This window comes from Oncorhynchus nerka, linkage group LG14 (genome assembly GCF_034236695.1).
Source record: "Oncorhynchus nerka isolate Pitt River linkage group LG14, Oner_Uvic_2.0, whole genome shotgun sequence".
Classification (NCBI taxonomy): Eukaryota; Metazoa; Chordata; class Actinopteri; order Salmoniformes; family Salmonidae; genus Oncorhynchus; species Oncorhynchus nerka.
Window position 1 is genome coordinate 51,929,679 of NC_088409.1, and position 27,365 is coordinate 51,957,043.

At 40.1% G+C, this 27,365-nt stretch overlaps 1 protein-coding gene across 1 annotated transcript; it reads right to left on the bottom strand.

Moving 5' to 3' along the window:
• Positions 1 to 20,020: 20,020 nt before the first annotated feature.
• On the bottom strand, positions 20,021 to 27,034 carry LOC115141432 (endothelin-2-like). Its single transcript, XM_029680292.2, has 4 exons — positions 26,801 to 27,034; positions 23,793 to 23,943; positions 22,809 to 22,922; positions 20,021 to 21,267 (listed from the first exon to the last, which is right to left on the bottom strand). Exons 1-4 carry the CDS (start codon positions 26,856 to 26,858, stop codon positions 21,177 to 21,179), a joined length of 414 nt encoding a protein of 137 aa, XP_029536152.1. The 5' UTR covers positions 26,859 to 27,034; the 3' UTR covers positions 20,021 to 21,176.
• Between the last annotated feature and the right edge of the window lie 331 nt (positions 27,035 to 27,365).

Sequence of the window (27,365 nt, forward strand, 5' to 3'; positions counted from 1 at the left end):
TTCATCTATTTTAAAATAAGGCTGTCACGTAAAAAAAAAATGTAAAAAGGGAAAGGGTCTGAATACTTTCCGAATGCACTGTACAACCTCCCCAATCACTCTTGCATTTTGCTTCTTCTTTAGCTATAGAGTGACAACCAAATTAATGCAACCAAATGACAGGGATTAACGGTACATATGTAAATGGAGAAATCAATAAAACAATGAATGCGTAGAATTGGCGGGATACAGCTAAGCCATTCTGGAGAGATGCCTATATCGTCGCCACACCCTTCTTGTCTCAACATTTAAAATGATAATCAAGACACATTATCTTCACACATATTTGAGATGCTTTTTACTGACAGCCGCAATTCAATAAATCAGCGATGCCTTTTGCCACTCCCCTGTATAGACAGGAGAAATTATTTCATTTTGGCAAATGTATTTCCATTTACTTCCCCATTGGACCAACCACTATGCCATTTCTCTACAGTTCTATTAGTTTTCAATTTAAAGGCACAATCCTTTTCATATTAGCAACCCATTTGAGTTGTTGTATCTTTAGTTTCACCCTCTTTCAAAGTTTCTGACAGACATTTTCATCTGTGTCACATGGAACTGCTATCAGGTGCGCTGTTTAGAATGGGGTTTTCCAGCTAATTGCATTGTGGCCAATTTTTGTAAAGGATGTTTTATTGGCTGCTTCATTACATGAGTTGCATGTTCTGTTAAGATGCATTACCATAATCTAAATGTGATTTCTGTCATTCTGTGAACCATGTGTGGACACCCTAATGGGTTATATGCACCCAGTGCATATGGGTCAGGTACATTTCTCAAAATGGCCGGTAAATTAAAATCTTCCCGGTTATGTTGTCCGGCGCAACATTTTCCTAACGGAAACCCTGGCTGAGAGCTATATTGAAGTGGCTTGTCAGAGACCCGTCTCCTCTTTGGTGTAACTGAATCATGCCCAGCTGATGGGTTAAGCATCCTGCTCAGCTTATAATGGCCCGTTACCCATTATCCATTACATTGCATTCCAATAGGATGTGGCGAGCACTCCAAGAGCACTGAGACAGCGTTTTCTCTGACAGGCAAATGAACTTCAAGACCTCTCAGGCCACAAATAGTCAGCATCAGATAATGAGATACAGTTTTATGGGGCAGGTATTGGAGGTGGCCAAAACAGACAGTACAGACACACAGGAACGAACCCACTAGTAACCTAGTAACAGGTGTAGAAAATATGAAAAAGTGCCTCCTGAGTGGCGCTGTCACTCCCGAGTCGTGGCAATGGGACAAGACTAACTACCAATTGGATACCACAAAATTGGGGAGAAAAAAAAGGGGTAAAAAAACATAATTTAAAAAAATAGTTAAGATGAAAAAGGATTAAATCATGTGCACTGAAGAGGGAAATATACTGAACAAAAATATAAAACGCAACATATAAAGTGTTGGTCCCATGTTTCATGAGCTGAAATAAAAGATCACAAAAATTGTCCATACGCACAAAAAGCTTATTTCTCTTAAAATGTTGTTTATAAATTTGTTAACATTCCTGTTAATCAGCATTTCTCATTTGCCAAGATAATACATCCACCTGAAAGGTTTGGCAAATCAAGAGGCTGATTGAACAGCATGATCATTACATAGGTGCACCTTGTGCTGGGGACAATAAAAGGACACTAAAATGTGTATTTGTGTCACACAACATAATGCCACAGATGTCTCATGATTAGAAGGAGCGTGCAATTGGCATGCTGACTGCAGGAATGTCCACCAGAGCGGTTGCCAAAGAATGTTAATTTCTCTACCATATGCCGCAGCCAACATCATTTTAGAGAATTTGGCAGTACGTCCAACCAGCCTCACAACCGCAGACCACGTGTAACCATGCCAGCCCAGGATCTCCACATCCAGCTTCTTCTCCTGCAGGATCATCTTAGACCAGCCACCCAGACAGCTGATGAAACTGAGTTTGCACAATCGAAGAATTTCTGCACAAACTATCATCTGTGTGCTCATTGTCCTCACCAGGATCTTGTTCTGACTGCATTTTGGCATTGTAATGGTATGGGCAGGCATAAACTATGGACAACGAACACAATTACATTTTATCGATGGCAATTTGAATGCACAGAGATTCCGTGATGAGATACTGAGGCCCATTGTTGTGCCATTCATCCGCCGCCAGCACCTCATGTTCCAGCATGATAACGCATGGCCCCATGTCGCAAGGATCTGTACACAATTCCTGGAAGCTAAAACAGTCCCAGTTCTTCCATGGCCCGCATACTCACCAGACATGTCACCCATTAAGCATGTTTGGGATGCTCTGGATCGACCTGTATGACAGCGCGCTCCAATTTCCGCCAATATCCAGCAACTTCGTACAGCCATTGAAGAAGAGTGGGACAACATTCCACAGGCCACAATAAACAGCTTGAGAAAATCTACGCAAGTGAGATGTGTCCCGCTGCATGAGGAAAATGGTGGTCCCACCAGATACTGACTGGTTTTCCGATCCACGCCCCTACCTTTTCTTTTAAGGTATCTGTGACCAAGAGATGCATATCTGAATTCCTAGTCATGTGAAATCCATACAAACTATAAAAAAAGAAACATCCTCACACAGTCAACTGTGTTCATTTTCATCAAACTTAACCTGTGTAAATATTTGTATGAACATAACAAGATTCAACAACAGACATAAACTGAACAAGTTCCACACACATGTGACAAACATAAATGGAATAATGTGTCCCTGAACAAAGGGGGGGTCAAAAGTAACAGTCAGTATCTGGTGTGGCCACCAGCTGCATTAAGTACCATAGTGCATCTCCTCCAGTGCATCTCCTCCTCGTGGACTGCACCAGATTTGCCAGTTCTTGCTGTGAGATGTTACCCCACTCTTCCACCAAGGCACCTGCAAGTTCCCGGACATATCTGGGGGGGAATGTCACCCTCCGATCCAACAGGTCCCACATGTGCTCAATGGAATTGAGATCCGGGCTCTTCACTGGCCATGGCAGAACACTGACATTTCTGTCTTGCAGGACATCACGGACAGAATGAGCAGTATGGCTGGTGGCATTGTCATGCTGGAGGGTCATGTCAGAATGAGCCTGCAGGTAGGGTACCACATGAGGGAGGATGTCTTCCCTGTAACGCACAGCGTTGAGATTGCCTGCAATGACAACAAGCTCAGTCCGATGATGCTGTGACACACCGGCCCAGACCATGACGGACCCTCCACCTCGATCCCGCTCCAGCGTACAGCCCTCGGTGTAACGCTCATTCCTTTGACGATAAACGCGAATCCGATCATCACCCCTGGTGAGAGAAAACCGCGACTCGTCAGTGAAGAGCACTTTTGGCCAGTCCTGTCTGGTCCAGCGACGGTGGGTTTGTGCCCATAGGCAACGTTGTTGCCGGTGATGTCTGGTAGGGACCTCAATCCAGCCTCTCTCGGCCTTTGCGGACATGGAGGGATTGTGCGTTCCTGGTGTGACTCGGGCAGTGGTTGTTGCCATCTTGTTCCTGTCCCGCAGGTGTGATGTTCGGATGTACCGATCCTGTGCAGGTGTTGTTACATGTGGTCTGCCACTGCGAGGATGATCAGCTGTCCGTCCTGTCCCCCTGTAGCGCTGTCTTAGGCGTCTCACAGAAAGGCCTCTTTTGTGTCCTACGTTTTCATAACTGACCTTAATTACCTACCGTCTGTAAGCTGTTAGTGTCTTAACGACCGTTCCACAGGTGCATGTTCATGAATTGTTTATGGTTCATTGAACAAGCATGGGAAACAGTGTTCAAACCCTTTACAATGAAGATCTGTGAAATTCTATGGATTTTTACAAATTATCTTTGAAAGACAGGGTCTGAAAAAGGGACGTTTTTTTTTGCTGTGTTTATTAACGCCTAATGTATTTATTTAAAGTGACTGATTTCCTTATGTGAACTGTAACTCAGTAAAATCTTTGAAATTGTTCCATGTTGCTTTTATATTATAGTTCTGTTACAGAAATGATTTAACAGTTTAACACCCTGTAAACATACACTGTGTATCACATTTTGTATTCCTTGTGTTACTATTTTATTGTATTTTTTCATTTTTGTTTAACTGTGCACCAGTTGTATTCGGCGCATGCAGTTGTATTCGGCGCATGCAACAGAATATTTTATTTTTATTTGATATAATGATACACTATGCATCCAACACCTCTGCACTATCCTGTTTGAAGTAGTCTCTGTAAGACAGGACTACATTGGCAACACAAGCAGCAGTGTTTTGCTACTGTATTACCACGGAGTTCGTGGTTTCTTTGTTATTACTGCACACTGACTGTCCAGCATTAAGAGAACCGCAAGTAACTCCATTCAACATAGCCTAACTACAAAAACACTGGCACCTACCTCACACAGACTGCTCTGCTCAACCACAATGTGCCAATGTACTCTACTTTATCATGACCTTGAAAACATCATATCCCCTTTAGTTAAGGGAATAAAATTATGACAATTTAAATATTCATACATAAACATTCCATGAAAATGTATCCTCCATCAAATGTCCCATTCAGTTTTTGTACCATAACAATCTATTCTCATCAGTATTTTGTGGAACACCCCATGGTATTCAGGAATAGACTTAGCCAGCAGATCCGACCCACTTGCTTACTGCTGCACTTGGGTCTGAGACTTCCTATGTAGATTAAGACACTGCGAGATATGACTTGGAAAACGCACCTCAATCAGTCATTTTCTATTAAGGTATCTTTACTTTTACTCAAGTATGACAATTGAGTACTTTTCCCACCACTGGTTAGGCACTACAGTTTAGGTTTAAGCACAAATACCAAATATCTAGCCTAAAATAATGAAAGAAAAACCTCAATGTAGCCTATAAATATAAATTGCACAAGAATTATACATTTATGAATTTAAGGTATTGTTTTCTTTATTCAACCCGCCCGCTCTTCATTCACACAATATTTCATGACCCTGAACCCGTCTGCCCCAGAAGGTGAACGTTGAACTTTTGTTGCACACATATTCAGACGATGCTGCATACCATTTTGCGCAATAACACTGTCGGTGTGATCTACGCGTAAGCAAGCGCTAGCATAAGCTATCCTACAGCTGAGCCATGATGATGCAGGAACAAGTAGTATCCATATTCGGCTATCATGTCTCCATATTCGCTCTAGCACAGAGACATAAATCTTGCATAAACAATTCAATGCAAGCTAACTTGAGGTCACAGGAATGCTTTTGCTCTCGATTCGCAAAACCAAATCGACAATGACCCATTAGTTTATCTTGCTCTGTTTGGACGCATATTTTGGCTACAAACATTATTATAACATTTATATATATATATATATATATATAATTATAATATACGAGCATGCTTCGCTTGTGTATCTCTTGAAAACAACACCGAAAATAGAGAATGTGTCTATGCTTTGGCTATCTCGCCAGTAGAGCTTGTATTTGAATGAACACGTGGCATTAAGAATGGATGGCAATGCAACACATTTCCAAACATAGTATTTATTTAACTTAACTAGGCAAGTCAGTTAACAACAAACTCTTATTTACATTGACGCCTAGGAACAGTGGGTTAACTGCCTTATTTAGGGGAAGAACGATAGTTTTACCTTGGGGATTCGATCTAGCAACCTTTTGGTTACTGGCCCGACGCTCTAACGACTAGGCTACCTGCCGCCTTAGTACCCTAATGATTATGGAAATAGGCAGATTATGCAATTGTCATGTAAACACATGTTTATCTTAAACAGTGTAAAGTCAAAATCGGTGTAAACATACGTCGATTAAAACACCTGGTTTTCTGAGAAATATTTCGAATTATTAGGACACTTAAACGCCTTAATTGGCGTTCCAGTGGTCTATTTGATCTGCGCATGTGCTAGCATCAGCATGTTTGGCACGAGTGTAGTGAGTTCTGAATAACTGAATGTATGCGTTTTAGAAGTAGTTTTCACATACAAACTTTATGTCCAAAATCAGAATCAAATATGCTTCCCAAAAATAATATGTTCGATGTGGTAGATCGTTTATTTCGATTGGCGATTTTCTGCATGTATTAGTGCCGTCTGGTAGACTGATTTCAGATGCGTCCATGTAAACGGGATTAGGAAAATCGTTATTCTTGCAAAGCATGTAAACGTTTTAATCGAACTATATTACATGAATCTGATCATCCACAATAATCGCATTATTGTGTGCATGTAAACGTACTCATTGTTGCGGTTGGGTGGAATTGTTACAATGCAACATTGAAGCAACGTTAACACTGTTGGTTATAATGCATGAAAGATTGGCGGTTTGCTGCAGCGCAACATGTAAAGGCAACTATGCAGAGCACATTCTCCCGCGAATAACGGAACAGGTAAACAATCAAATGGGCGTTCAATAAAATGCATAGTCTATTCGTAGACTCGGTTTAGCCTATTGTGCATATCAAATAAAGCCGCAGCAACATTTCTAACTGTTGGTTATGGCTGAACAGTGGGCAAATCTAACAAATGTTGGACCTTCAGGAAACCAACCGCATAGATAGCTATAGCGTCTGTTTTCAAACTATTAAGTAGCCTACTTAGCAACTAGCTATTCCGTCATCTGTAGCCTATCATATTATTGCCAAAAAACGAATTGAATAGACTACGCAGTTGTAGTCAACCCACGGGGATGAAGGATAGTCATCACATATCTAAAAATCAAACCGCAGCCTGTAGCTCACCTCTTTGTAGGAAAAAGAGGTTTGCTAATTGCTACCCAGTGTAACATCACCACTCCATTCCACTGATAACATCTAGAGAGCATCATCACTCGCATCCATTGTGCTTGAACGCCAACAGAGCATCAATGGAGATCAAGGTGGACAATACACCGTCACTGATTTAAGCGGTAAAAACAAAATAAATATGTACGAAAACTAATAAAAATTTACATTTGGAAAAAAATTGTTACAAATCTATATTTTCAATGGCATTGTCTTAGTGATTGCCAAGTTAAAACCACGTTCATTGTGTTTTGCAGGAAATGATTCCATCTCTGTTTACTCTACCATGTTGCTTCATACCTTCTCTCCTGACTCATGAATTGCCCTCCTCTTGTTTGGAAATCGGTTACAATCGATTTAATATAGCTAGGTTACTCAGCCATTTCCTCAACACTTTTTCCCAGGCTCCCATCGAAACTTTTTTTACCGGAATAACCGGAAACAACCTGGAGGGCATTTTGGTAATAGTAGTTCTTGTGTAAAACCGCAGGCAGGGCATCTCAATTGGCCTACTATGGATGGTAGTCGCAAATAGAATCTTCCTCGGATTAGAAAGACTTCAATACCCAGCAAGCATTGTAAGGAAAACAGTCCAAGCGCACTGTTATAACTGTTTTCGTAATCTAAAATCATCATGATGTTCCTCAATGAAATAATGCATTGCAGCTGAATGTTACAAGACAGTATTCTTTGTTTCAATGTCAGTGATGTTTAATTCAATACTTTCATATTTTTATCATCACAAAAGACCCAAGATATGCTTGTCTCATAAGCTTTCAGAGCAACTTAAGCACAACTGGATCATGGACAACTCTAAAGATAAATGTGTTTTAAGATTTTTGATGAGTCAAGCTTGAAATCTTTTTAGCAAAAGACAAAGCTCTCGATGTACTACACTCTTATGGGGGGAAAGGGGGGTTAACTAGAACCATAAGATGTTCTACGCCTGTCCATGTAGGATAACACTTTTTTGGTTCCAGATAGAACCCCTTTTGGGCTGGGTAGAACCCTTTTTGGTATCAGGTAGAACCGTTTTATGAACTAAATGTGTTCTACCTTGAACCAAAAAAAAGGATTATCCTACAGGGACAACTGCAGAACCTGCTTTGAACCCTTTTTCTAAGAATGTGCAGGTTTAGGCATAAGTCTTACTTTATGTCGAACAATTGTATTCTTGTTTTATATGTAACAAATATACAGAATGTGTCATATCAACTGTAATAGCCTAAATGTTGCCATGAATAGAACAAATATATATTAAGTCAGTTTATCATATTGAAGGGAATTTTTAGATTGAAGGTACATTGGATTGAATCAGACCAAGTAGGCTACAGAATAGCTAAAGTCTGTAAACGCTCTGCAAGCTTCAACTTCAATTTACATTGGACATACAGCCTCATCTAGTGGCTGAATTGTAGTAAATCGTTTACTGCCTCCTGAACATGCTGCTTATTTTCTTGATGTTGTAGTCATACTCTAGGAATGATCTTGTGCCAGTGGCATGTGATGTGAAGGGAAGGCAAGGCAGGAAGGACTAACAGAGTATGAAACAAAGTGTTGGATCAGCTGGAAACTGCGGCAGAACAAATACACTAGTGTTTTTATTGGCCATAATAGATTTCAGAGGGAATATCTTTTGGTATAACAGAACTCATAATTTTCCATAATCACAATTTAATGTATATATATTTTTTGCCTAAATGCCATGTGTCTTATTGGAAGGTTTATGGTAGGACACTGAATTGAAAACAGATCATACGTGGACATGTTTTTCCTTTGGTTAAAAATAAATGATTGATTTTTGTTTAACAAAGGAATGCAATGATGACTACTGAAAACAAATATTTGAACCTTTACAACATGTACATCTGATCAAATGTACTACTCCGTTGGTACTCTCTAATAGGTTCTCCACAGCTAGAACTAAATGGAGGATGTTTTTTGAATACATATTCTTGTATTTTGAAACCTGTTATGCACTTGACTAAATCATTGCCGATCATGTGTCAACAACTTTTCCATGTAACTTTCTCAAGGAAGAAGCGTTTTTAAGTCTATTAATCTGATTCCAGCTTGATGGTTGTTCTTAGACTGAGACATTATAAAGTAATCAGGCATTGGACAGTATTACACCTCCTTAGATATGAGCATGTGCCCTCTGCTCTGATAACATTCCCATGCCTCTCTCTACCTAACAATAACAAGAGCAACATTAAGGTACAGTATAATAGAGTTAGGCTCACTACTGTATTTCTTATTTCTTCAGAACTCTGTCTGTCTGAGGTGTTGATGGAACACTGCAGCCAGATGTTTTGTCCAACATAACAAAACATGATCTGCTTCCCTGGTGCTAGAAAAACATCAGAACATAGTGAAGGCAAGAGACAGATATGTGTTGTGATAGGTTGTTTCAGGTGTTCTTGTGCTGTATCAGGTTGCCTTTGCATGTTATGAGACATTATTTCTTCCAGTGGTCCTCCTACATACTTGCACCAATAATAGTATGCAGCGGGTAGAATGGATTAGGTCATAATCTAGGCAGGAATGTCTATGTTCGGGGACCAGGCCAGCTGCAGAGATTTAATCACTGGCTGCAGCTGGATAGCAGGACAACCAGGGCTGGCTCCAGGCATAAGCAGCATAAACGGTGGCCTAGAAGCGCTAGGGGTCCCTTGGGTCAAAAACAATTGTAATTTTTTTTAGGAACTCAGTCAGAGTCTCAACTTATTCTTTATATATAGAATAGTAGGTGCAATTTCAAAATGTGGATGTGCATCAGCAGTATTTCTCTTGTTATGTTAATCACTGACAGTCACTCAATTAGCCATGCCAGCTAACAATGTTTTGATAGATAAGTTAGTCTAGCCATCTATCTACTGTAAACTTGTAGTAATCGTGTCCGAATACCGACCTGACTTTCAGACTCATTGTCAGAATTTTTTAAAATCTCCAGTAGTTGACTCCTTTTTGAAAGACATTGCTAATGCTACAACTTAGCTCACTAGCCACACACATAAACAACAACACTGAATGGTTGAGAGTGGGAGTGAGAGGTTACGTGATTGACTGCCTGTACGCGCCATTTGTATCAATAAATCACTATCAGAATTTTTTTTGTGGTAATTATTGATATATTTACTGTTTTATTCGCGTTTTTCAATTACCAGTGATAAATCATTCATTCCGATTCTTGCATAGATTGTAATGGGCAAATAGTATGTTTAAAATACGTTTTTGAAGGTTGTACTGATTATGATGAGCGAAGCTAATTCCAGTTTTGTGTGGAGACATGTTTGTTGACATACAATGCATTCTGGGTTTCACGTAATCATCTGTCGGGACCAAAGATGCTATAACAAAATGAGGTGAGTAAGGGTTCACTCATTTTTTGAGAACTTCAGGAAGTGAATGGTGGGACATGAACGATGGTAGATGAAACCCCTTCAACATGCATACTATAAACAGACCAAACTTGTCTTCTATTGCGCGCTGAAATTAATCATCGTCGGATTACTTTCGTTTTCTAGATAGTGTTTTACTCATTTATTTCGATCAATGGTGAGCTCACCCGTGATGTGATTAATTATACATAGTAATTGCTATTAGCTAATTCATATTGTAGTGTATGTCAGCCAAGAGTTAGCAAATATGACCGCTTGTGTTCAGTTAGCGCTAGGACAAATGTAGCCTACATTTTTACGGTTTGGATGATTGTGTTATGCAATAGATACTTATGTGAATATCTGAACACTGCATCCAAAAATTAACTGCTCAATTCTGGACATAACTTTGTAAAGACTGTGTTTGTGTAAATAGTTTCTGAAAAAAGTGTGGCCAGCTCAAATGCTGATTGTTGCGTCATTCGAACCTTGCCGTTCTAAATAAGCATTCTAAATAAGCGTTCTAACCACACGGGTGTGATGTACGCTTCAGGGACCACTGTAGAGTGGTACGTGTGAAAGGGTTAAGACATGAAGGTCAGTCAATAAGGAAAAAGTTAAGAACTTTGAAAGTTTCTTAAAGTGTAGTCACAAAAACCGTCAAGTGCTATGATGAAACTGGCCCTCATGAGGACCGCTACAGGAAAGAAAGACCCAGAGTTACCTCTGCTGCAGAGGATAACTTCATTTTCAGCCCAAATAAATGCTTCAGAGATGAGAAGCAAGTACAGGGGGTGAATATTTAATGAATAAACAGACAGAAAACAAACCACGAACTGCGTCTGGACAAGGGACACAACGACATTAATGCTGACTCGGGAAAGAAACTGAAGAAGTGATAGATATAGGGGAGGTAATTAATAACGTGATGGAGTCCAGGTGAGTCCGATGAAGCTCTGACAGCACGTAAAGATGGTGACAGGTGTCCTTAATGATAAGCAGCCTGGCGACCATGAGCACCAGGGAGGGGGCCCTGGAACAGACGTGACAGTAACAGACACATCTCAACATCAACTGTTCAGAGGAGACTGTGTGAATCAGGCCTTCACAGTCTGATTGCTGCAAAGAAACCACTACTAAAGGACACCAATAATAATAAGAGACTTGCTTGGGCCAAGAAACATGAGCAATTGACATTAGACCGGTGGAAATCTGTCCTTTGGTCTGATGAGTCAAAGTTTTAGGTTTCTGGTTCCAACTGCTGTGTCGTTGAGAGATGCGGAGTAGATGAACGGATAATCTCCACATGTGTGGTTCCCACCGTTTAGGAGGAGGTGTGAGGGTGCTTTGCTTGTCATTTGCATGTTATTGTAAATAACTTTAATCATGTTGTAATAAATGTTTTTCATTTGTTTAAATATGAGTTTTCTTGCAGACATTGGCAGTGTGAAAGTTAGTAAATTGGTTGGCAAGTACACTTGAAGTCGGATGTTTACATACACCTTAGCCAAATACATTTAAACTCAGTTTCTCACAAGTCCTGACATTTAAGAAGATCAAATCAAATATATTTATATAGCCCTTCGTACATCAGCTGATATCTCAAAGTGCTGTGCAGTAAGAGTAAAAATTCCCTGTCTTAAGTCAGTTAGGATCACCACTTTATTTTAAGAATGTGAAATGTAAGAATAATTGTTGACAGAATTATTTATTTCAGCTTTCATTTCTTTCATCACATTCCCAGTGGGTCAGAAGTTTATATACACTCAATTAGTATTTGGTAGCATTGCCTTAAACCATTTAAACTTGGGTCAAACGTTTCGGGTGGCCTTCCACAAGCTTCCCACAATAAGTTGGGTGAATTTTGGCCGATTCCTCCTGACAGAGCTGGTGTAACTTAGTCAGGTTTGTAGGTCTTCTTGCTCGCACACGCTTTTTCAGTTCTGCCCACACATTTTCGATAGGATTGAGATCAGGGCTTTGTGATGGCCACTCCAATACCTTGACTTTGTTGTCCTTAAGCCATTTTACCACATCTTTGGAAGTATGCTTGGGGTCATTGTTCATTTGGAAGACCCTTTTGCGACCAAGCTTTAACTTCCTGACTGATGTCTTGAGATGTTGCTTCAATATATCCACATAATTTTCCTGCCTCATGATTCCATTTATTTTGTGAATTGCACCAGTCCCTCCTGCAGCAAAGCACCCCCACAACATGATGCTGCCACCCCTATGCTTCACTGTGGGGATGGTGTTCTGCTTGTAAGCCTCCTCCTTTTTCCTCCAAACATAATGATGGTAATTATGGCCAAACAGTTCTATTTTTGTTTCATCAGACCAGAGGACATTTCTCCAAAAGTACTATCTTTGTCCCCATGTGCAGTTGCAAACCGTAGTCTGGCTTTTTTTATGGCTGTTTTGGAGCATTGGCTTCTTCCTTGCTGAGCGGCCTTTCAGGTTATGTTGATATAGGACTCGTTTTACTGTGGATATAGATACTTTTGTACCTGTTTCCTCCAGCATCTTCACAAGGTCCTTTGCTGTTGTTCTGGGATTGATTTGCACTTTTCGCACCAAAGTACGTTCATCTCTAGGAGACAGAATGCGTCTCCTTCCTGAGCAGTATGACGGCTGCGTGGTGTTTATACTTGCGTACTATTGTTTGTACAGCTGAACGTGGTACCTTCAGGCCTTTGGTAATTGCTTCCAAAGATGAACCAGACTTGTGGAGGTCTACAATTTTTTTCTGAGGTCTTGGCTGATTTCCCATGATGTCAAGCAAAGAGGCACTGAACATTAACATTAAGGTAGGCCTTGAAATACATTCACAGGTACACCTCCAATTGACTCAAATTATGTCAATTAGCCTATCAGAAGCTTCTAAGGCCATGACATAATTTTCTGGAATTTTCCAAGCTGTTTAGAGGCACAGTCAACATGGTGTATGTGAACTTCTGACCCACTGGAATTGTGATACAGTGAATTATAAGTGAAATTATCTGTCTGTAAACAATTGTTGGAAAAATTACTTGTGTCATGCACAAAGTAGATGTCCTAACCGACTTGTCAAAACTATAGTTTGTTAACAAGAAATTTGTGGAGTGGTTGAAAAACGAGTTTTAATGACTCCAACTCTCACATTCTGACCTTAGTTCCTTTTTTATGCCTTTGTGTTAGGTTGGTCAGGGTGTGAGTTGGGGTGGGTAGTCTATGTTCCTTTTTATATGTTGTTATATTTCTATGTGTTTGGCCTATTATGGTTCTCAATCAGAGGCAGGTGTCGTTCGTCTCTGATTGAGAATCATACTTAGGTAGCCTGTTTTCCCCATTTTGGTTGTGGTTGTTTAATTTCTGTTTAGTGTCTGTTCACCTGGCAGAACTGTTTTGTTTTCTCTTAGTTGTTATTTTGTGTAGTGTTCAGTTTTTCAATTAAAATATGACGAACACTTACCACGCTGCATTTTGGTCATCCTCTCCTTCCACCAACGAGAATCGTTACACCAACCTAAGTGTATGTACAACTTCCGATTTCAACTGTATATAGCACAGGTAACTGTCTTGTATTGTAAGTAACGTTTTCAAGCATGTAAATATTTGTATATTTTTTTCTGAGTTTGCTTTCTGGTGAATATTTGAATGAATTAGCTGTGGATGTTCATTTGCAAGTAATAAAATATTGACTGAAATTGACTGTTCATTTCCTTACTTGTCTTTAAAACCCCTTCTCCCCGGCAAATAATATTTTGTGCCCAATTACAAATCAAACTTTAGAGCAGGGTTGGTTTGGAATTGGACATCGGTTTCTAGTTAGTGTTTGCATATCTGGAGGTTCTAGATTTGTGTAAGTAATATGGCAGAAGTGTCCGAGAGCCCATTACACAGCAGGATGGAGTCATCACCATATTGCGACACCTATCCATGCCCCATCAGGTCAAACACTGACATTATACAGTAGGGGTTTAAGGGCCTTAATTAAACTGGTTTGAATTTGTATTGTAATTTTATAAGCCTTCTCTCGGTCTTACTCACATTGGTTACAGAGAGCGAGATCACACAGTTATCTGAAAGACATAGCAACTGGATACCGCCTTTCTAAATACTCTGCACTGATGACTGACCTACTGTAATTCAGCCAACGTCAACCCAGTCACAGGGACAACAAGTGCACTTGTGCAGCTACAGAAGATTTTCTACAGGGTTATTGGGGTCGCTTTGCAAAGCAGCCAAATCGGGGACAATAGGAGTGCGAGGCATTTATCCGGGGGAGTAGAACGGGGGCAAAAGTAACTTTGCTTGTTTGGGTTGTTGAGGAAACAGCCCTTCCTGTTTTGGAGACCACCATGTAAAAGGCAAAGAGTTACAGAGGTTGTCTGGGGTTGGATAGGAGGTGGATAGCCAACTGTACACTCTATACTGAGTGTATTGTATACTAGTCTCACAGAGTCAGGCAAACTAGTGTGTCCATATATTGTATGTACGCTGGCATGTAACAGTATACAAGCTGTTACAAAAACATCACCATTTTCTTTTACTGCAGGCTCCCTTATCCAAGCTTTGAAACCAGATTATATTGGAGGATCTAAAATTATTACCAATAGTTTGTCACTGTTTTCTATCTCATCATTGCAGTCATGAAACATTCATCATTTTCCCATGATGAACCTTCATGCCACAATTTCTTTCAGAATCTCATTCTGAAAGAGATGACTGACTACGTTAGGATGAAACATTATCTTACATTTTCTCCTTATTTCCTAACCGATATGAAAGACCTCTTTGAAAAGGACAATCTGACACGATCATCTATCTGACATTACTTCATTGGAATGCTTGGAATTGGAATGCTGACAAATTGTTCTATAATCAGTTACAGAACTATACAGACATTCTAAGCCTGTGTGTGTGCCCTCCTGACCCACTGTCTGCAGTGATGTGAATCATTTTGGCTCTAATATCAAATGAGTTGTGAAGAATGAACAAACTGCATACGCTTCACTTGATTTATTAATGCACTGTAGTTGTAAGCGACTACAAGCCTTAACAAGGCTGCATTTGATTTTCGTACCCCGCTAGTTACATATTCACATAATTCATTAATTTACTAATGTACTGACATACTAGAGTGGATGACTTACGTGATAATGTACCCTTATTTCTTGTACATACTTGAACAAGTACATTATAATACATTTTTTGATTAATTCCTTGAACAATAGGTTTGATGGTACATTAGGTTGTAGAATGTAAGAGTGACACATTGATATTAGTGGCAATAATAAATCAAGTGAACAAAAGAGCATGAACCAACTATACCAACATATCTCCTCAAACCGAAATGTTGGAAATAATGTCAGCTCAGTAACTTTTGAGGTAAGCTAGTAATTTACTTCTCTCAGAACGCAATATCTTAGAATAGTCTTCAATCAATGCATTATCTCCTCTTGTCAGTTTAGGCTAACTGAACACAGGAAGGATGAAAGTGATGTGAGCGTCTGCAGTTTGAAGTCTGGCTTATACAGTAGGCCCTTTAGAGACTTACAGCACCATGGATAAAGTTTAGCCAGCCCAGTAGAGGCACAGACAGATGCAAGATTCTGCTGCCAGCTGATTTAAAATCCACGATGCAGGTTCTCATAGGAAATCACTTCACAAGGTCACAGTATAGCTGTTCATTGTTACTAATGAATAGAATGTAGAAGTGGGTTTAACATAAGTGGCATGCTGTTTTCATATATAAATATTGTTGGGTACTTTTGCTTACAGATCGTATTGGGGTATGACAAAAGTGCACCTTGGCAACAGCCAAATGGGGAGAAAACATTACTCACCTCATTATCAACCCTCCGCTACTTCATATCACTTCCTCTCATTGACCAACAACTAGCCTGCTACTTCCTGTAATTTCTCCCTCAACTTTGGATGAAAAGGAATGGGAGAAAGCATCCTGTTTTTCTGTGTAGAACCAATATGACCATTGTTAGGTTCTAATGAACCTATTAAAACTCACGGACGCTTAATAAAGCACAAACCAAGTTTATTCACCAATTGAATCGATGCAGCTGCATAAGACAAAATACATATTCACACAAGCACTCATATTTAACCCTTCTCCTACTCTGAGTCTCCTCCTACACATCTGAACAGCCAATGCATCTCTGTTGCTAGACAGAACCTTAGTGATACCTGTTCTTCCTCACTTCATCTGACCTGACCTCTGCCCCAAAGTGCTCACACCTCCCCAACTCACGGCTGTCATGTTGACTCGTACCAGACTATGTCTTTTCTCCTTCCATAGGATCCCTGATGGCTAACAATAACATATCTGGACAGAAAGTAAACGTTATACAGTTCCCTCTCTCCCTCAGTGACATGAATAAGTATATTTCATATTCTCATAATCCAACACCATTACATTGCAAACCGGAAGGTTTACCCAGCCGATGAGTAGCACTGGTAAATATCCAGGGTACATTTTAAACACTTCCTGCGTCACTTTCAGAATTACAGGAATTAAAATTATCTGAGTTTTGTGACCCTTGTTGCAGTAGAACAGGTTTGAGCATAGCAGGTTACTTTAAATGGAGCAGGGTTTTGGCAGAGGATAGATTTCAGTTGCAGAACTGTAGGTGGATCAACAATGGAGAAATATACATGTTACATTCACACAAGTCGTACAATGAATCCAGACTAATTGTAACATTACTAAGAAATTGGCTATTTTACGACTTATTAGAATTCTCCCAATAGGGTGACAAATATTTACAACAATGTACAGTATAAGAGTATATTATGGGACATGGTGTGATCTTCTTGCCCTCTGATCTATTGTCGTTGTGGTGACATGAGGAAATGGCACCCGGCCCTGCTCTTGATGGAAGGAAGACTATGTTGGGGCCTGTCTGGAGAGCCTGGCCGCAGGGGTACTCTGCAGTAGATGTATGACAACAAGTATGACAGGAATGGGGCTGATTGCATCACACTGCCAAAGGGGAGATATATTACTTGAAAGTCATCTCATTAAAAACCCCAGTAAGACGATTCCCAGTGTTACTCATCGTCTCAGCAATAGGCCTATGTCCTACAGGTCAGCGAGGGGTCATGGTAACTAAGAATGGGGGGTGCAGGACACTACCGCAATGACACATTTGGTCATAGGAAATGTGCCAAGAAATCCTTATGACAACAGAAACTGGCCTGCTTTTGAAGGGAAAATCTTTTTTATTTTTATTAATTTGAGGTTTTGAATTCCTTGGACATTTATCTACCTTGGGCCTCCGTTTGAACTAAGAGCAGTGTTTGCATTGGCTTGAGAGACTGGGAGAAGTTGAAAATACTATACACAAACAGAAAAATCATATTTCTCGATCATTTGCTCCATGTGGCATACATCAGCATGTGAGGGTATTTTTCAAAACAGTTATTGTTATTAGTTTGCTTCCTAGTAAAGTGAATGGAAAATCCTAATTGTATAGGTCTATTAGAGAGCTAAAATGTACCATATTTACGTAACAATTCAATATTACAGCATTTTCTTTCTCACTACAGACGTGTTACATCATAAGCTAATTTCTACAGTATCCTTTCAACGTTTCACATTCTGGTGAGATTCAGTGGCTTGGTGTCAGTTCAAAATGTTGTTCTACACCCCTGCCAAATGAACAGTCATATACTGTACATTGAATAGGCCATTTCTAAACTATGTAATCTCACATATTCCTGCATGCAGTGCAGGGAGTTCTCATAATAAAGTTCACTCTTCACACAACTCTAAAGTTACCTTTTACTTTTCCACACATACCTCATGAATTAACAATACATACAGTATGATGTGGAGTGATAATGATTTATATGATTCCGTAAATTCAAAGTGCTCAGTCATTGCTTATTAGGTTTTTCCCTTTCTGTCCCAGTTATTGATCTAAGTATACACCAGGGGGAAAAAAAACAGGCAACTTGTTTGACTGAATATGCTTCCTGTCTCTTATCCCATGGGCTAGACGTGTTCTGTATCTGGGGCGGCAGGGTAGCCTAGTGGTTAGAGCGTTGAACAGGCAGTTAACCCACTGTTCCTAGGCCGTCATTGAAAATAAGAATTTGTTCTTAACCTGTTCAACCTATGGGGGGCGCTATGTCATTATTGGATAAAAAGACGTACCCGTTTTAAGCACAATATTTTGTCACGAAAAGATGCTCGACTATGCATGGAATTGACAGCCTTGGAAAGACAAAACTCTGACGTCTCAAAAACTGCAAAGATATTATCTGTGAGTGCCCCAGAACTAATGCAACAGGCGAAACCAAGATGAAGTTTCATACAGGAAATGCCCCAGATTCTGAAGGCGCTGTGTTCCAATGTCTCCTTATATGGCTGTGAATGCGCCAGGAATGAGCCTGCGGTTTCTGTCTATTCCCTGAGGTGTCTGCAGCATTGTGACGTGTTTGTAGGCATATCATTGGAAGATTGACCATAAGAGACTACATTTACCTGGTGTCCCGCCCGGTGTCCTGTGTGCGTAATCTGTAGGTCCATGCGCGTTCCATTTCTTCAGAAGAGAAAGTAAAATGCCACAATGGATTTTATCGTCGATAGATATGTGAAAAACACCTTGAGGATTGATTCTAAACATCGGTTTGCCATGTTTCTGTCGATATTATGGAGTTAATTTGGAAAAATGTTCGCGTTTTTAAATGACTTAATATATATATATTTTTTTTTCCCCTCCCCAAATGTGATGAACAAAACGGAGCGATTAGTCGACACAAATAATATTTTTTGTAAAAACGGAACATTTGCAATCTAACAGAGTCTCCTCATTGAAAACACCTGAAGTTCTTCAAAGGTAAATTATTTTATTTGAATTATTTTCTGGTTTTTGTGGAAAATGTTGCATGCTGAATGCTAACGCTAAATGGTACGTTAGCCATCAATACTGTTACACAAATGCTTGTTTTGCAATGGTTGAGAAGCATATTTTGAAAATCTGAGATGACAGTGTTGTTAACAAAAGGCTAAGCTTGAGAGCAAATAGATTAACTTCATTTAATTTGCGATTTTCATGAATAGTTAACGTTGTGTTATGCTAATGAACTTGGGGATATATTTACACAATCCTGGATACAGGTTTTTTTTCGTAGCTAAACGTGACGCAGAAAACGGAGTGATTTGTCCTAAACAAATAATCTTTCAGGAAAAACTGAACATTTGCTATCTGAGAGTCTCCTCATTGAAAACATCTGAAGTTCTTCAAAGGTAAATGATTTTATTTGAATGCTTTTCTGTTTTTTGTGGAAAATGTTGCATGCTGAATGCTAACGCTAAATGCTACGTTAGCCATCAATACTGTTACACAAATGCTTGTTTTGCAATGGTTGAGAAGCATATTTTGAAAATCTGAGATGACATTGTTGTTAACAAAAGGCTAAGCTTGAGAGCAAATAGATTAATTTCATTTCATTTGCGATTTTCATGAATAGTTAACGTTGCGTTATGGTAATGAGCTTGAGGCTGTATTCACGATCCTGGATCCGGGATGGCTCGACGCAAGAAGTTAACTGACTTGCCTAGTAAAATAAAGGTAAAATTAAAATTTAAAAAACCACCATAAAACAATAACACAGGAGAATCGGCCACATGACTTGGGTGCAATTCCTCGTCCCTTCACATTTCGTTTATAATATGTTCTGTTGCAGGGTTATAAACCAAAGAAGACTGACAACTCCATTCCGCCTGCACTCCTTCACCCATCAGAATATTTATAATGGAACTATTACACTGTGTTGTAGGTAAACGTAGAGTTCATCATCTAGTCAACGCAGTCAAATAAGGAGAGTCTGGCAAATATTTTGTATAATTCAACTATTCATTTGTTTATTATTACACACTGCTTCACACAGTCACTCAATACAGAAGTGGTCGAAATCAATTTAATACAACAATGTACCATATGTTTCAATGTTATGTATTTTTTACTCCCACCCACCTGACCCACCCAACCATACACACATATACACTGAGTGCACAAAACATTAAGGACACCTGCTCTTTCCATTGCATAAACTGACCAGGTGAATCAAGGTGAAAGCTATGATCCCTTATTGATGTCACTTGTTAAATTCACTTCAATCAGTGTAGATGAAGGGGAGGAGACAGGTTAAATAAGGATTTTTAGGCCTCGACACATCTGAGACATGGATTGTGTGTGTGCCAATCAGAGTGCCTTTGGACAGGGTATGGTAAAAGGTGCTAGGCTCACCGGTTTGTGTCAAGAACTGTAACGCTGCTGGGATTTTCACACTCAACAGTTGATCCACCACCCAAAGGACATCCAGTCAACTTTACAACTCAATATTAGGAAGGTATTCTTAATGTTTTGTACACTCAGTGTATAATCCTAAACATTGCACCTTTAAATGACCTCAGTCATTTTCCTTGATGAATAACCTGCATGGCAATCATAATATGTTGTTATTATACAAATCAAATAAAGGAGAGATTAAATATGTTTGGCAAAATAATGAGAAAAACACAGTGGCTAATTTTGATGATCGTATCAGTCATATTCTCCCTGTTACATTCTTTCCATCTTGACAGCAATGGTCTGCCACTGTTTTGAACACAGACAACCAGCATAAACACATCAAGTGTTCTTTCCTCTATGGCTACCTGGCCAGAATTTGCCAGTAGCATGGACCATCCTTGTCCCTCCTGGCCCTAACAAACATTTTGCTACACAAATACCCTGTATGTATCATGCCTGATCCATCCCTCAAGGTTTGGATCTAGTGTCTATTCTCTGTCTTCAGGCCTCTGTCCCATTTTGCTTTCCAACCTCTTCTTATGGGTGCAAACCAACAAACAGACAGGCAGTCCCACCGGTCTGTGGCCTTCCTGCATGTGACACATCTCTCTATCAGCAGCCCTTTGTTCTGCTCCTCTCAATGTTAGAGTGTCATTTGTTCTGGTACTCGCTCTCCACTCCTCACTGTCTGCCACACAATGTCGTTTAGCGCTCATTATGACCAGGGGCCCTGGCTGCTTCCTTCCTGGGTGGAAAGGCCCATCCCCTGGCTCTCTCAGAGGCTCTGACCATAGATCTTTGGAGGAAAGAGACACTGGTCAGCAACATAATAACAACGGTCATCTTGTGGTACAATATGAAATAATTATGCTTCATTTGAAAACCAGAATAGCAAACAGCTGTTTCAAGCTCATTAAGGAAAGTCAAAAGGTTGGGGAGCTCTTAATTGAGCTCTGGGTGAAGAGTTATCTGAGCTGCACACAAGAAGAGAGAGAGATGTGGGCAGACTGGCCTACAGAGCTAAGCGCATGCAATATCTTAGAGGAAATCCTAGTTCAGTCTGCTTTCCACCAGACACTGGGAGATTAATTCACCTTTCAGCAGGAGAATAACCGAAAACACAAGGCCATTTCTACACTGGAGTTGGATACTAAGAAGACAGGGAATGTGGCCAAGTTACCGTTTAGACTTAAATCTACTTGAAAATCTATGGCAAGACCTGAAAATGGTTGTCTAGCAATGATCAATTACCAATTTGACAGAGTTTGAAGAATTTTGACAATAATACTGGACAAATGTTGCACAATCCAGGTGTGGAAAGCTCTTAGAGACTTACCCAGAAAGACTCAGAGGTGTAATCGCTGCCAAAGGTGCTTCTACAAAGTATTGACTCAGGGGTGTGAATACTTATGTAAATTATATATTTCTGTATTTCATTTTCAATAAATTTGCACAATTCTCTAAAAACATGTTTTTCCTTTGTCATTATGGCGTAATGTGTGTAGATGTGTGATTTTATTTATTTTTAATCCATTTTGAATTCAGGCTGTAACACAACAAAAAGTAGAAAAGTCAAGGGGTATGAATACTTTCTGAAGGCACTGCAGATACCCTTCAAACAAACTCAGATCAGTGAATTCTCACAATACCTTTGATCAAAGAATCAGGTGTGTAAAGAACTGTTGCCTCTTTTTTTTGCCAATTTGGCAATCTGAAGACAACTTTATTGTACACTAAAAGTTTTACTGACATCAAGGTCATAGACCAAACAATAATGTCTTTACAATATAATGTCTAACGTCTCGGTCCAAGCGTGTAGCGTTACAGATTGCACGCTAGAAATGAGGAACAATGAGTTGCATTGAGTCTCTGGGTGTCTCCAGGTGCCAGTATTTGTTTCTCTATCATCCTTAGGAACCATTAATCCCAAATTCAGCCTTCAATTCTTGAGACTCCTAGACACTTCACTCCCCTGTCCCTTTTGAGCCAATCAAAACATGCAGTGGGGATTACACAGCCTGGGATTACACTGCCCCTTCGGGCACTCCGTAACATTGTGGTGCAGATTCATTCCACCACGAGAGGGAACGCCTGTGTGACACACACAACAACACTCCCTCAAGCTAATAATAGAATCCCAGAGAAGTGAGCTATGCTCTCAGACCACACCTTGAAGAGCTTCAACAGAGAGTCCCTCTTGTTCTGTGTACTCAAATGGCTAAATAATACAACTAGAACATTCCACAGTCTCTGAGTATCTGTCTGTCCGTCTGTCTGTCTGTCTGCGGTGGTGGTGTATGTGATAGTGTCTTGGCCATTATTTTGACCCCAACTCACCTGTCCTGACAGAAGCTGGTGCAGGTGTGGTCGTCAGAGTCGGCACACACACAGCGACCGGCAGACCTACGGCGACGTGACAGAGGGCTGCCCAAGCCGTAAACAGTGGTCTTACTACAGAAAGGGAAAGAGAGAAAGGGAATATCAGTTTGCTCAGTCACTCTCAAGATATAACCACAAGGGGGCCTCCCGGGTGGCGCAGTGGTTAAGGGCGCTGTACTGCAGCGCCAGCTGTGCCATCAGTCCCTGGGTTCGCGCCCAGGCTCTGTCGTAACCGGCCGCGACCGGGAGGTCCGTGGGGTGACGCACAATTGGCTTAGCGTCGTCCGGGTTAGGGAGGGCTTGGTCGGTAGGGGTGTCCTTGTCTCATCGCTCACCAGCGACTCCTGTGGCGGGCCGGGCACAGTGTGCGCTAACCAAGGTGGCCAGGTGCACGGTGTTTCCTCCTACACATTGGTGCGGCTGGCTTCCGGGTTGGATGCGCGCTGTGTTGGTTGGGTTGTGTATCGGAGGACGCATGACTTTCAACCTTCGTCTCTCCCGAGCCCGTATGGGAGTTGTAGCGATGAGACAAGATAGTAGCTACTACAACAATTGGATACCACGAAATTGGGGAGAAAAAGGGGTAAAATTTAAAAAATAATAATAATAATCAAATAAAAAAAGATATAACCACAATGTTTATAGACTTTGTTCCTTGGCATTAATAAAATGCAGTGTTGCAAGACAGGGATGATTGCCAGAATAATGTCATATTGATACCAATGATACACAGCTAAAATAAAAAAAACGGTGCAAATATTAATGTTGACATCATCACACTGTGACGTAATTGACCCACATAAGTGAATTGCTCAAGTATATGTCTGCAAAGCTGAGTAGGTATTTGTTTTCGTCTTTGATGGTGTGTTAGTGTAAGTAAGTGTATGAGCATGTTGTTTCTCTCTGTGAATGCATATATTTCTGTGAGGTGTGTTTGCCCACCTTGGTGTGTTGACCCAGATGATGTCGAGATGGCAAAAGTAGTGGCATTCAGAGTCCAGCTGGTTGTTGCAGGCACAGCGTTTGGTCCGCACTCTGTGAGGTGGAGCCAGATCACTGGATTTAGGCCTCTCTGACAGTGGAAGTCCAAATCCTACATGACAGACAGAAGGATATAGCTAAGAAAGCAATCCTGGTGCATCAAGACCGTACAATCCACCAGCCAGGGTTGGGTAGGTTACATTCTAAACACAATCCTTTACAGTTACTAGTTACCTGCCCAAAATTGTTAACAGTAACATAACTTTTGGATTACCCAAACTCAGTAACGCATTCTGATTACATTCCATTACATTTAGATTACTTTCCCCTTAAGAGGCATTAGAAGAAGACAAAAATGTATGTTACCAATTGAACGACATCTATTGCAGGATAAATCAATGTTAAAGTTTACATAGCTGGCCATATATGGATGTAACATTTTACTTCATGGGTTCGTTATGTAGGCTTCTGCTTTCAGCTACAAATAATAATACGATTAAATTATGTCTTTACATTAAAAACCAAAGTCATTCAGAATTCCAGTTATTCCAATAAATGTTATACCCCTTGATCTTCAAGAATTGGACTTGGAAACATGGTAAGTATTGATTAGCCAAATTGTTTTACCTGAGCATAACCCCAAAACTAAGGATGTATTAGCCAGGCCTACTCTGTTGTTTATGATTTTGTTGTCATGGAGTACTGATTGGGCTCATTGATTCGAGTTGAAAAGTAAATGCTGCCCTCATTACATGGCATGTTTTGAGCGCTACTGAAAAGTGCTATTTACATGTGAAAAATTAATGCAATATGCTGCATTTTCTATTTTCTATTGTTGACCTTTTTGTTGGTGACACTTGATAATATGCAGCTGTTTAAAGGGCAAATCCACAGATGAAACAATAACAAAACGGTCACGTTCTATTTTGGTAAAAAGCTGAGGGATGGGCCTGGAGAAATGTAATCACTCTCAGATTAACAGACAGAGCTGTGGATGCAAGGACTGACCATCCATGATATCAAGAGTATTGTTTTAACCATGTTATGAGGCTATACAGTGTTTGATTACATTTACAATGTTTACAAACATTGGAGAAAAACAAGCTTATATTTTGGTTTCTCATGGAGTGTGACATTTGAACTAAGCTCATGGGGCATTTATAAGTTATATTCCTCAATAATAGATGGATAGATATATATCATTTATATGTCCAAAAATGGATGTAGCAACTACAGATTGTCCCTTTAAGTCTATCAAAAGTGTGCGAGTTTGAGCATGTGTCCATTAGGCCTATGGATTTTATTTATTTTTTAATCAGCCTGAATTAGATTGAGCAATAAAAGCCCCACTTTTATTCCATAGGCTGGGGTCCGCGCTATGCAGCTGTTGCAAGAGCGCATTTTTCACTGGTTTCAAAAACAATGATTGATAGGCAGCTTAAACTTCTTGAATTCAACCATTATTGGGTTCAAATACACATTTTAGATTTGTGAACAGCCATCCACAACAACCACAATCCATAACACGCAAAAAACTAAATGAGAGAGCAGAACTGTGAATGCAGATATCAATAATACGTGATATCTGTATCACTGTAGACTAACCCACTGCTGTCATCCTTACCTCCAAGCGTTCAAGTTGGATAATCTTTGGATGCCGACAGCAGTCGCACCATTGGAAAGCATAGCTTAGATTGTAGCCTACAAAAGCCTGATCCTGCTCTTTTCCCGCGATCCATCAAACACATTCGGTGTGTCATCATAGTGGTCTTTGACTTGTGTTCAGACTCGCTCAGATGGAACAAACTTAAACGTGTGCCTTTTTTCAATGCTGATTTGAATGTCATTGAGAAAACAGAGAAGTGTCAAAGATTTGTTTTCCGCAAACATCCATTCTGAATTTAAAAGTAGTTCTCAAAGTAATCATCTAGTTTTTCAAAAGTATCTGTAATCTGATTACAATATTTTTGCTGGTAATGTAACGGATTACAGTTTTTTGTAATCCCTTACTCCCCAACCCTGTCACCAGCATAAATGGACACTAGACAAATGTATTATTACCGGTACTCCGCTATTTGCCTTGATCGATCACACCAGTCTAATCAATCCTTTCTGTGGAAAGCTAGTAATCTGTTCAAACATTCTGAAGGGAGTGCCAATGCCAATAGTGAAGGGCAAACAGACATCTGGAGGAGACTTCACCTCTTTATTGACCATTATAAGTAAGTAAGTGGGTCCCTCGATAAGAAGGGAATGTGTACTAGTGTTTCAGTGGAGTCAGTACATCTCATTTGTCCCGATACAGAGATGACCAGAATATGGAGAAACACAGCCTCTGGTATTTTCTGACTGTACAATGATGTCTACAATCAGCAAACAAACATTGTAATGCTTTCACAAGTTCAAGTTTAAGGTGCTTTTCACAAACAAGATCACTCAAACACAAGATAATCCATTTGCTGTGTGAGATGAAGAGGTTCTCCAGAGAATCAACATTTGAGAATGTGTACCCCTGAGCTAGTCAGCAAGGTTGAAGTGAGATGTAACACGGGTCCTAATGTGTTTAACGATAAATCTTCATTGATGATGGAACAGTTTGAACGGGGCTTGGTGAAACGTGTCTCTTTGTTGCTTTGTATATCTTGTCACTGAATATAATGAGTGTGCTAATGAGTAAGTCTTTACATTGCTCTGGACAATAAAAACATGTAGTCAATGCTGCACCATGTCATCATTGTATAGGGATATTAATTAGTTTAAATAGAAAGTCAGCCAGTGTTTTGTTGATGCAGAACCTCAATACAATTACATAATTTTTTATATAGTGTGTCATTCCAAAGTAATATTTTTATGATATTTTTATATTTAGTTTTCAATACTTCAATGACATGAGTAAGTCTATTTTTGCTTATGGAAGACAAAACAATTCCTAAGATAATTTATTATAGTAATAGCGCTGTAGTACTCACCTTCCTGCATGGACACACACACAGTGATGAGAAGGAGCAGGCTGGTGTGTGCTGACATGGTTGCTGTTGGTCTGTTTCTAGAGCTCACTGTGAAGTAGAATATCCTTAAATGCACTTTGCCAAATTATCCCAGCCGTCTTCTGCTTTGCTGCTTGCTTGTTTGTTTGCAGGTGCCTGAGAGGTGGCCCTCAATTTATAGTCCTCTTTCCCCATAATGTCACACTGGAAGTCCTGCCCCTTGCTGCTACAATGTTACACAACTCCTTCAGAGGGTTTGAGATTCCTATTATCATAGGAATCTATATTCACTCCACCCCACCACAACTCACCAACCCTCCAGCCTGCAGGTCAATGGGCAGACAACATCTGTACTTATCACCTGTAGCATGTTGCATTCACTTTCCACATGCAATTTGGTTGTGTGACATGTACTTTTGCTGTCATATTTTGAGTGATGTTTGACATATGGCGAGAGCCTGAGGGGGGAGGGTAGGAGGGAAGGAGAGGGAGGGAGTGGAAGACCATGTGGAAAAGGAGAGAGATGGCTCCTGATTGCCTGCTTTGC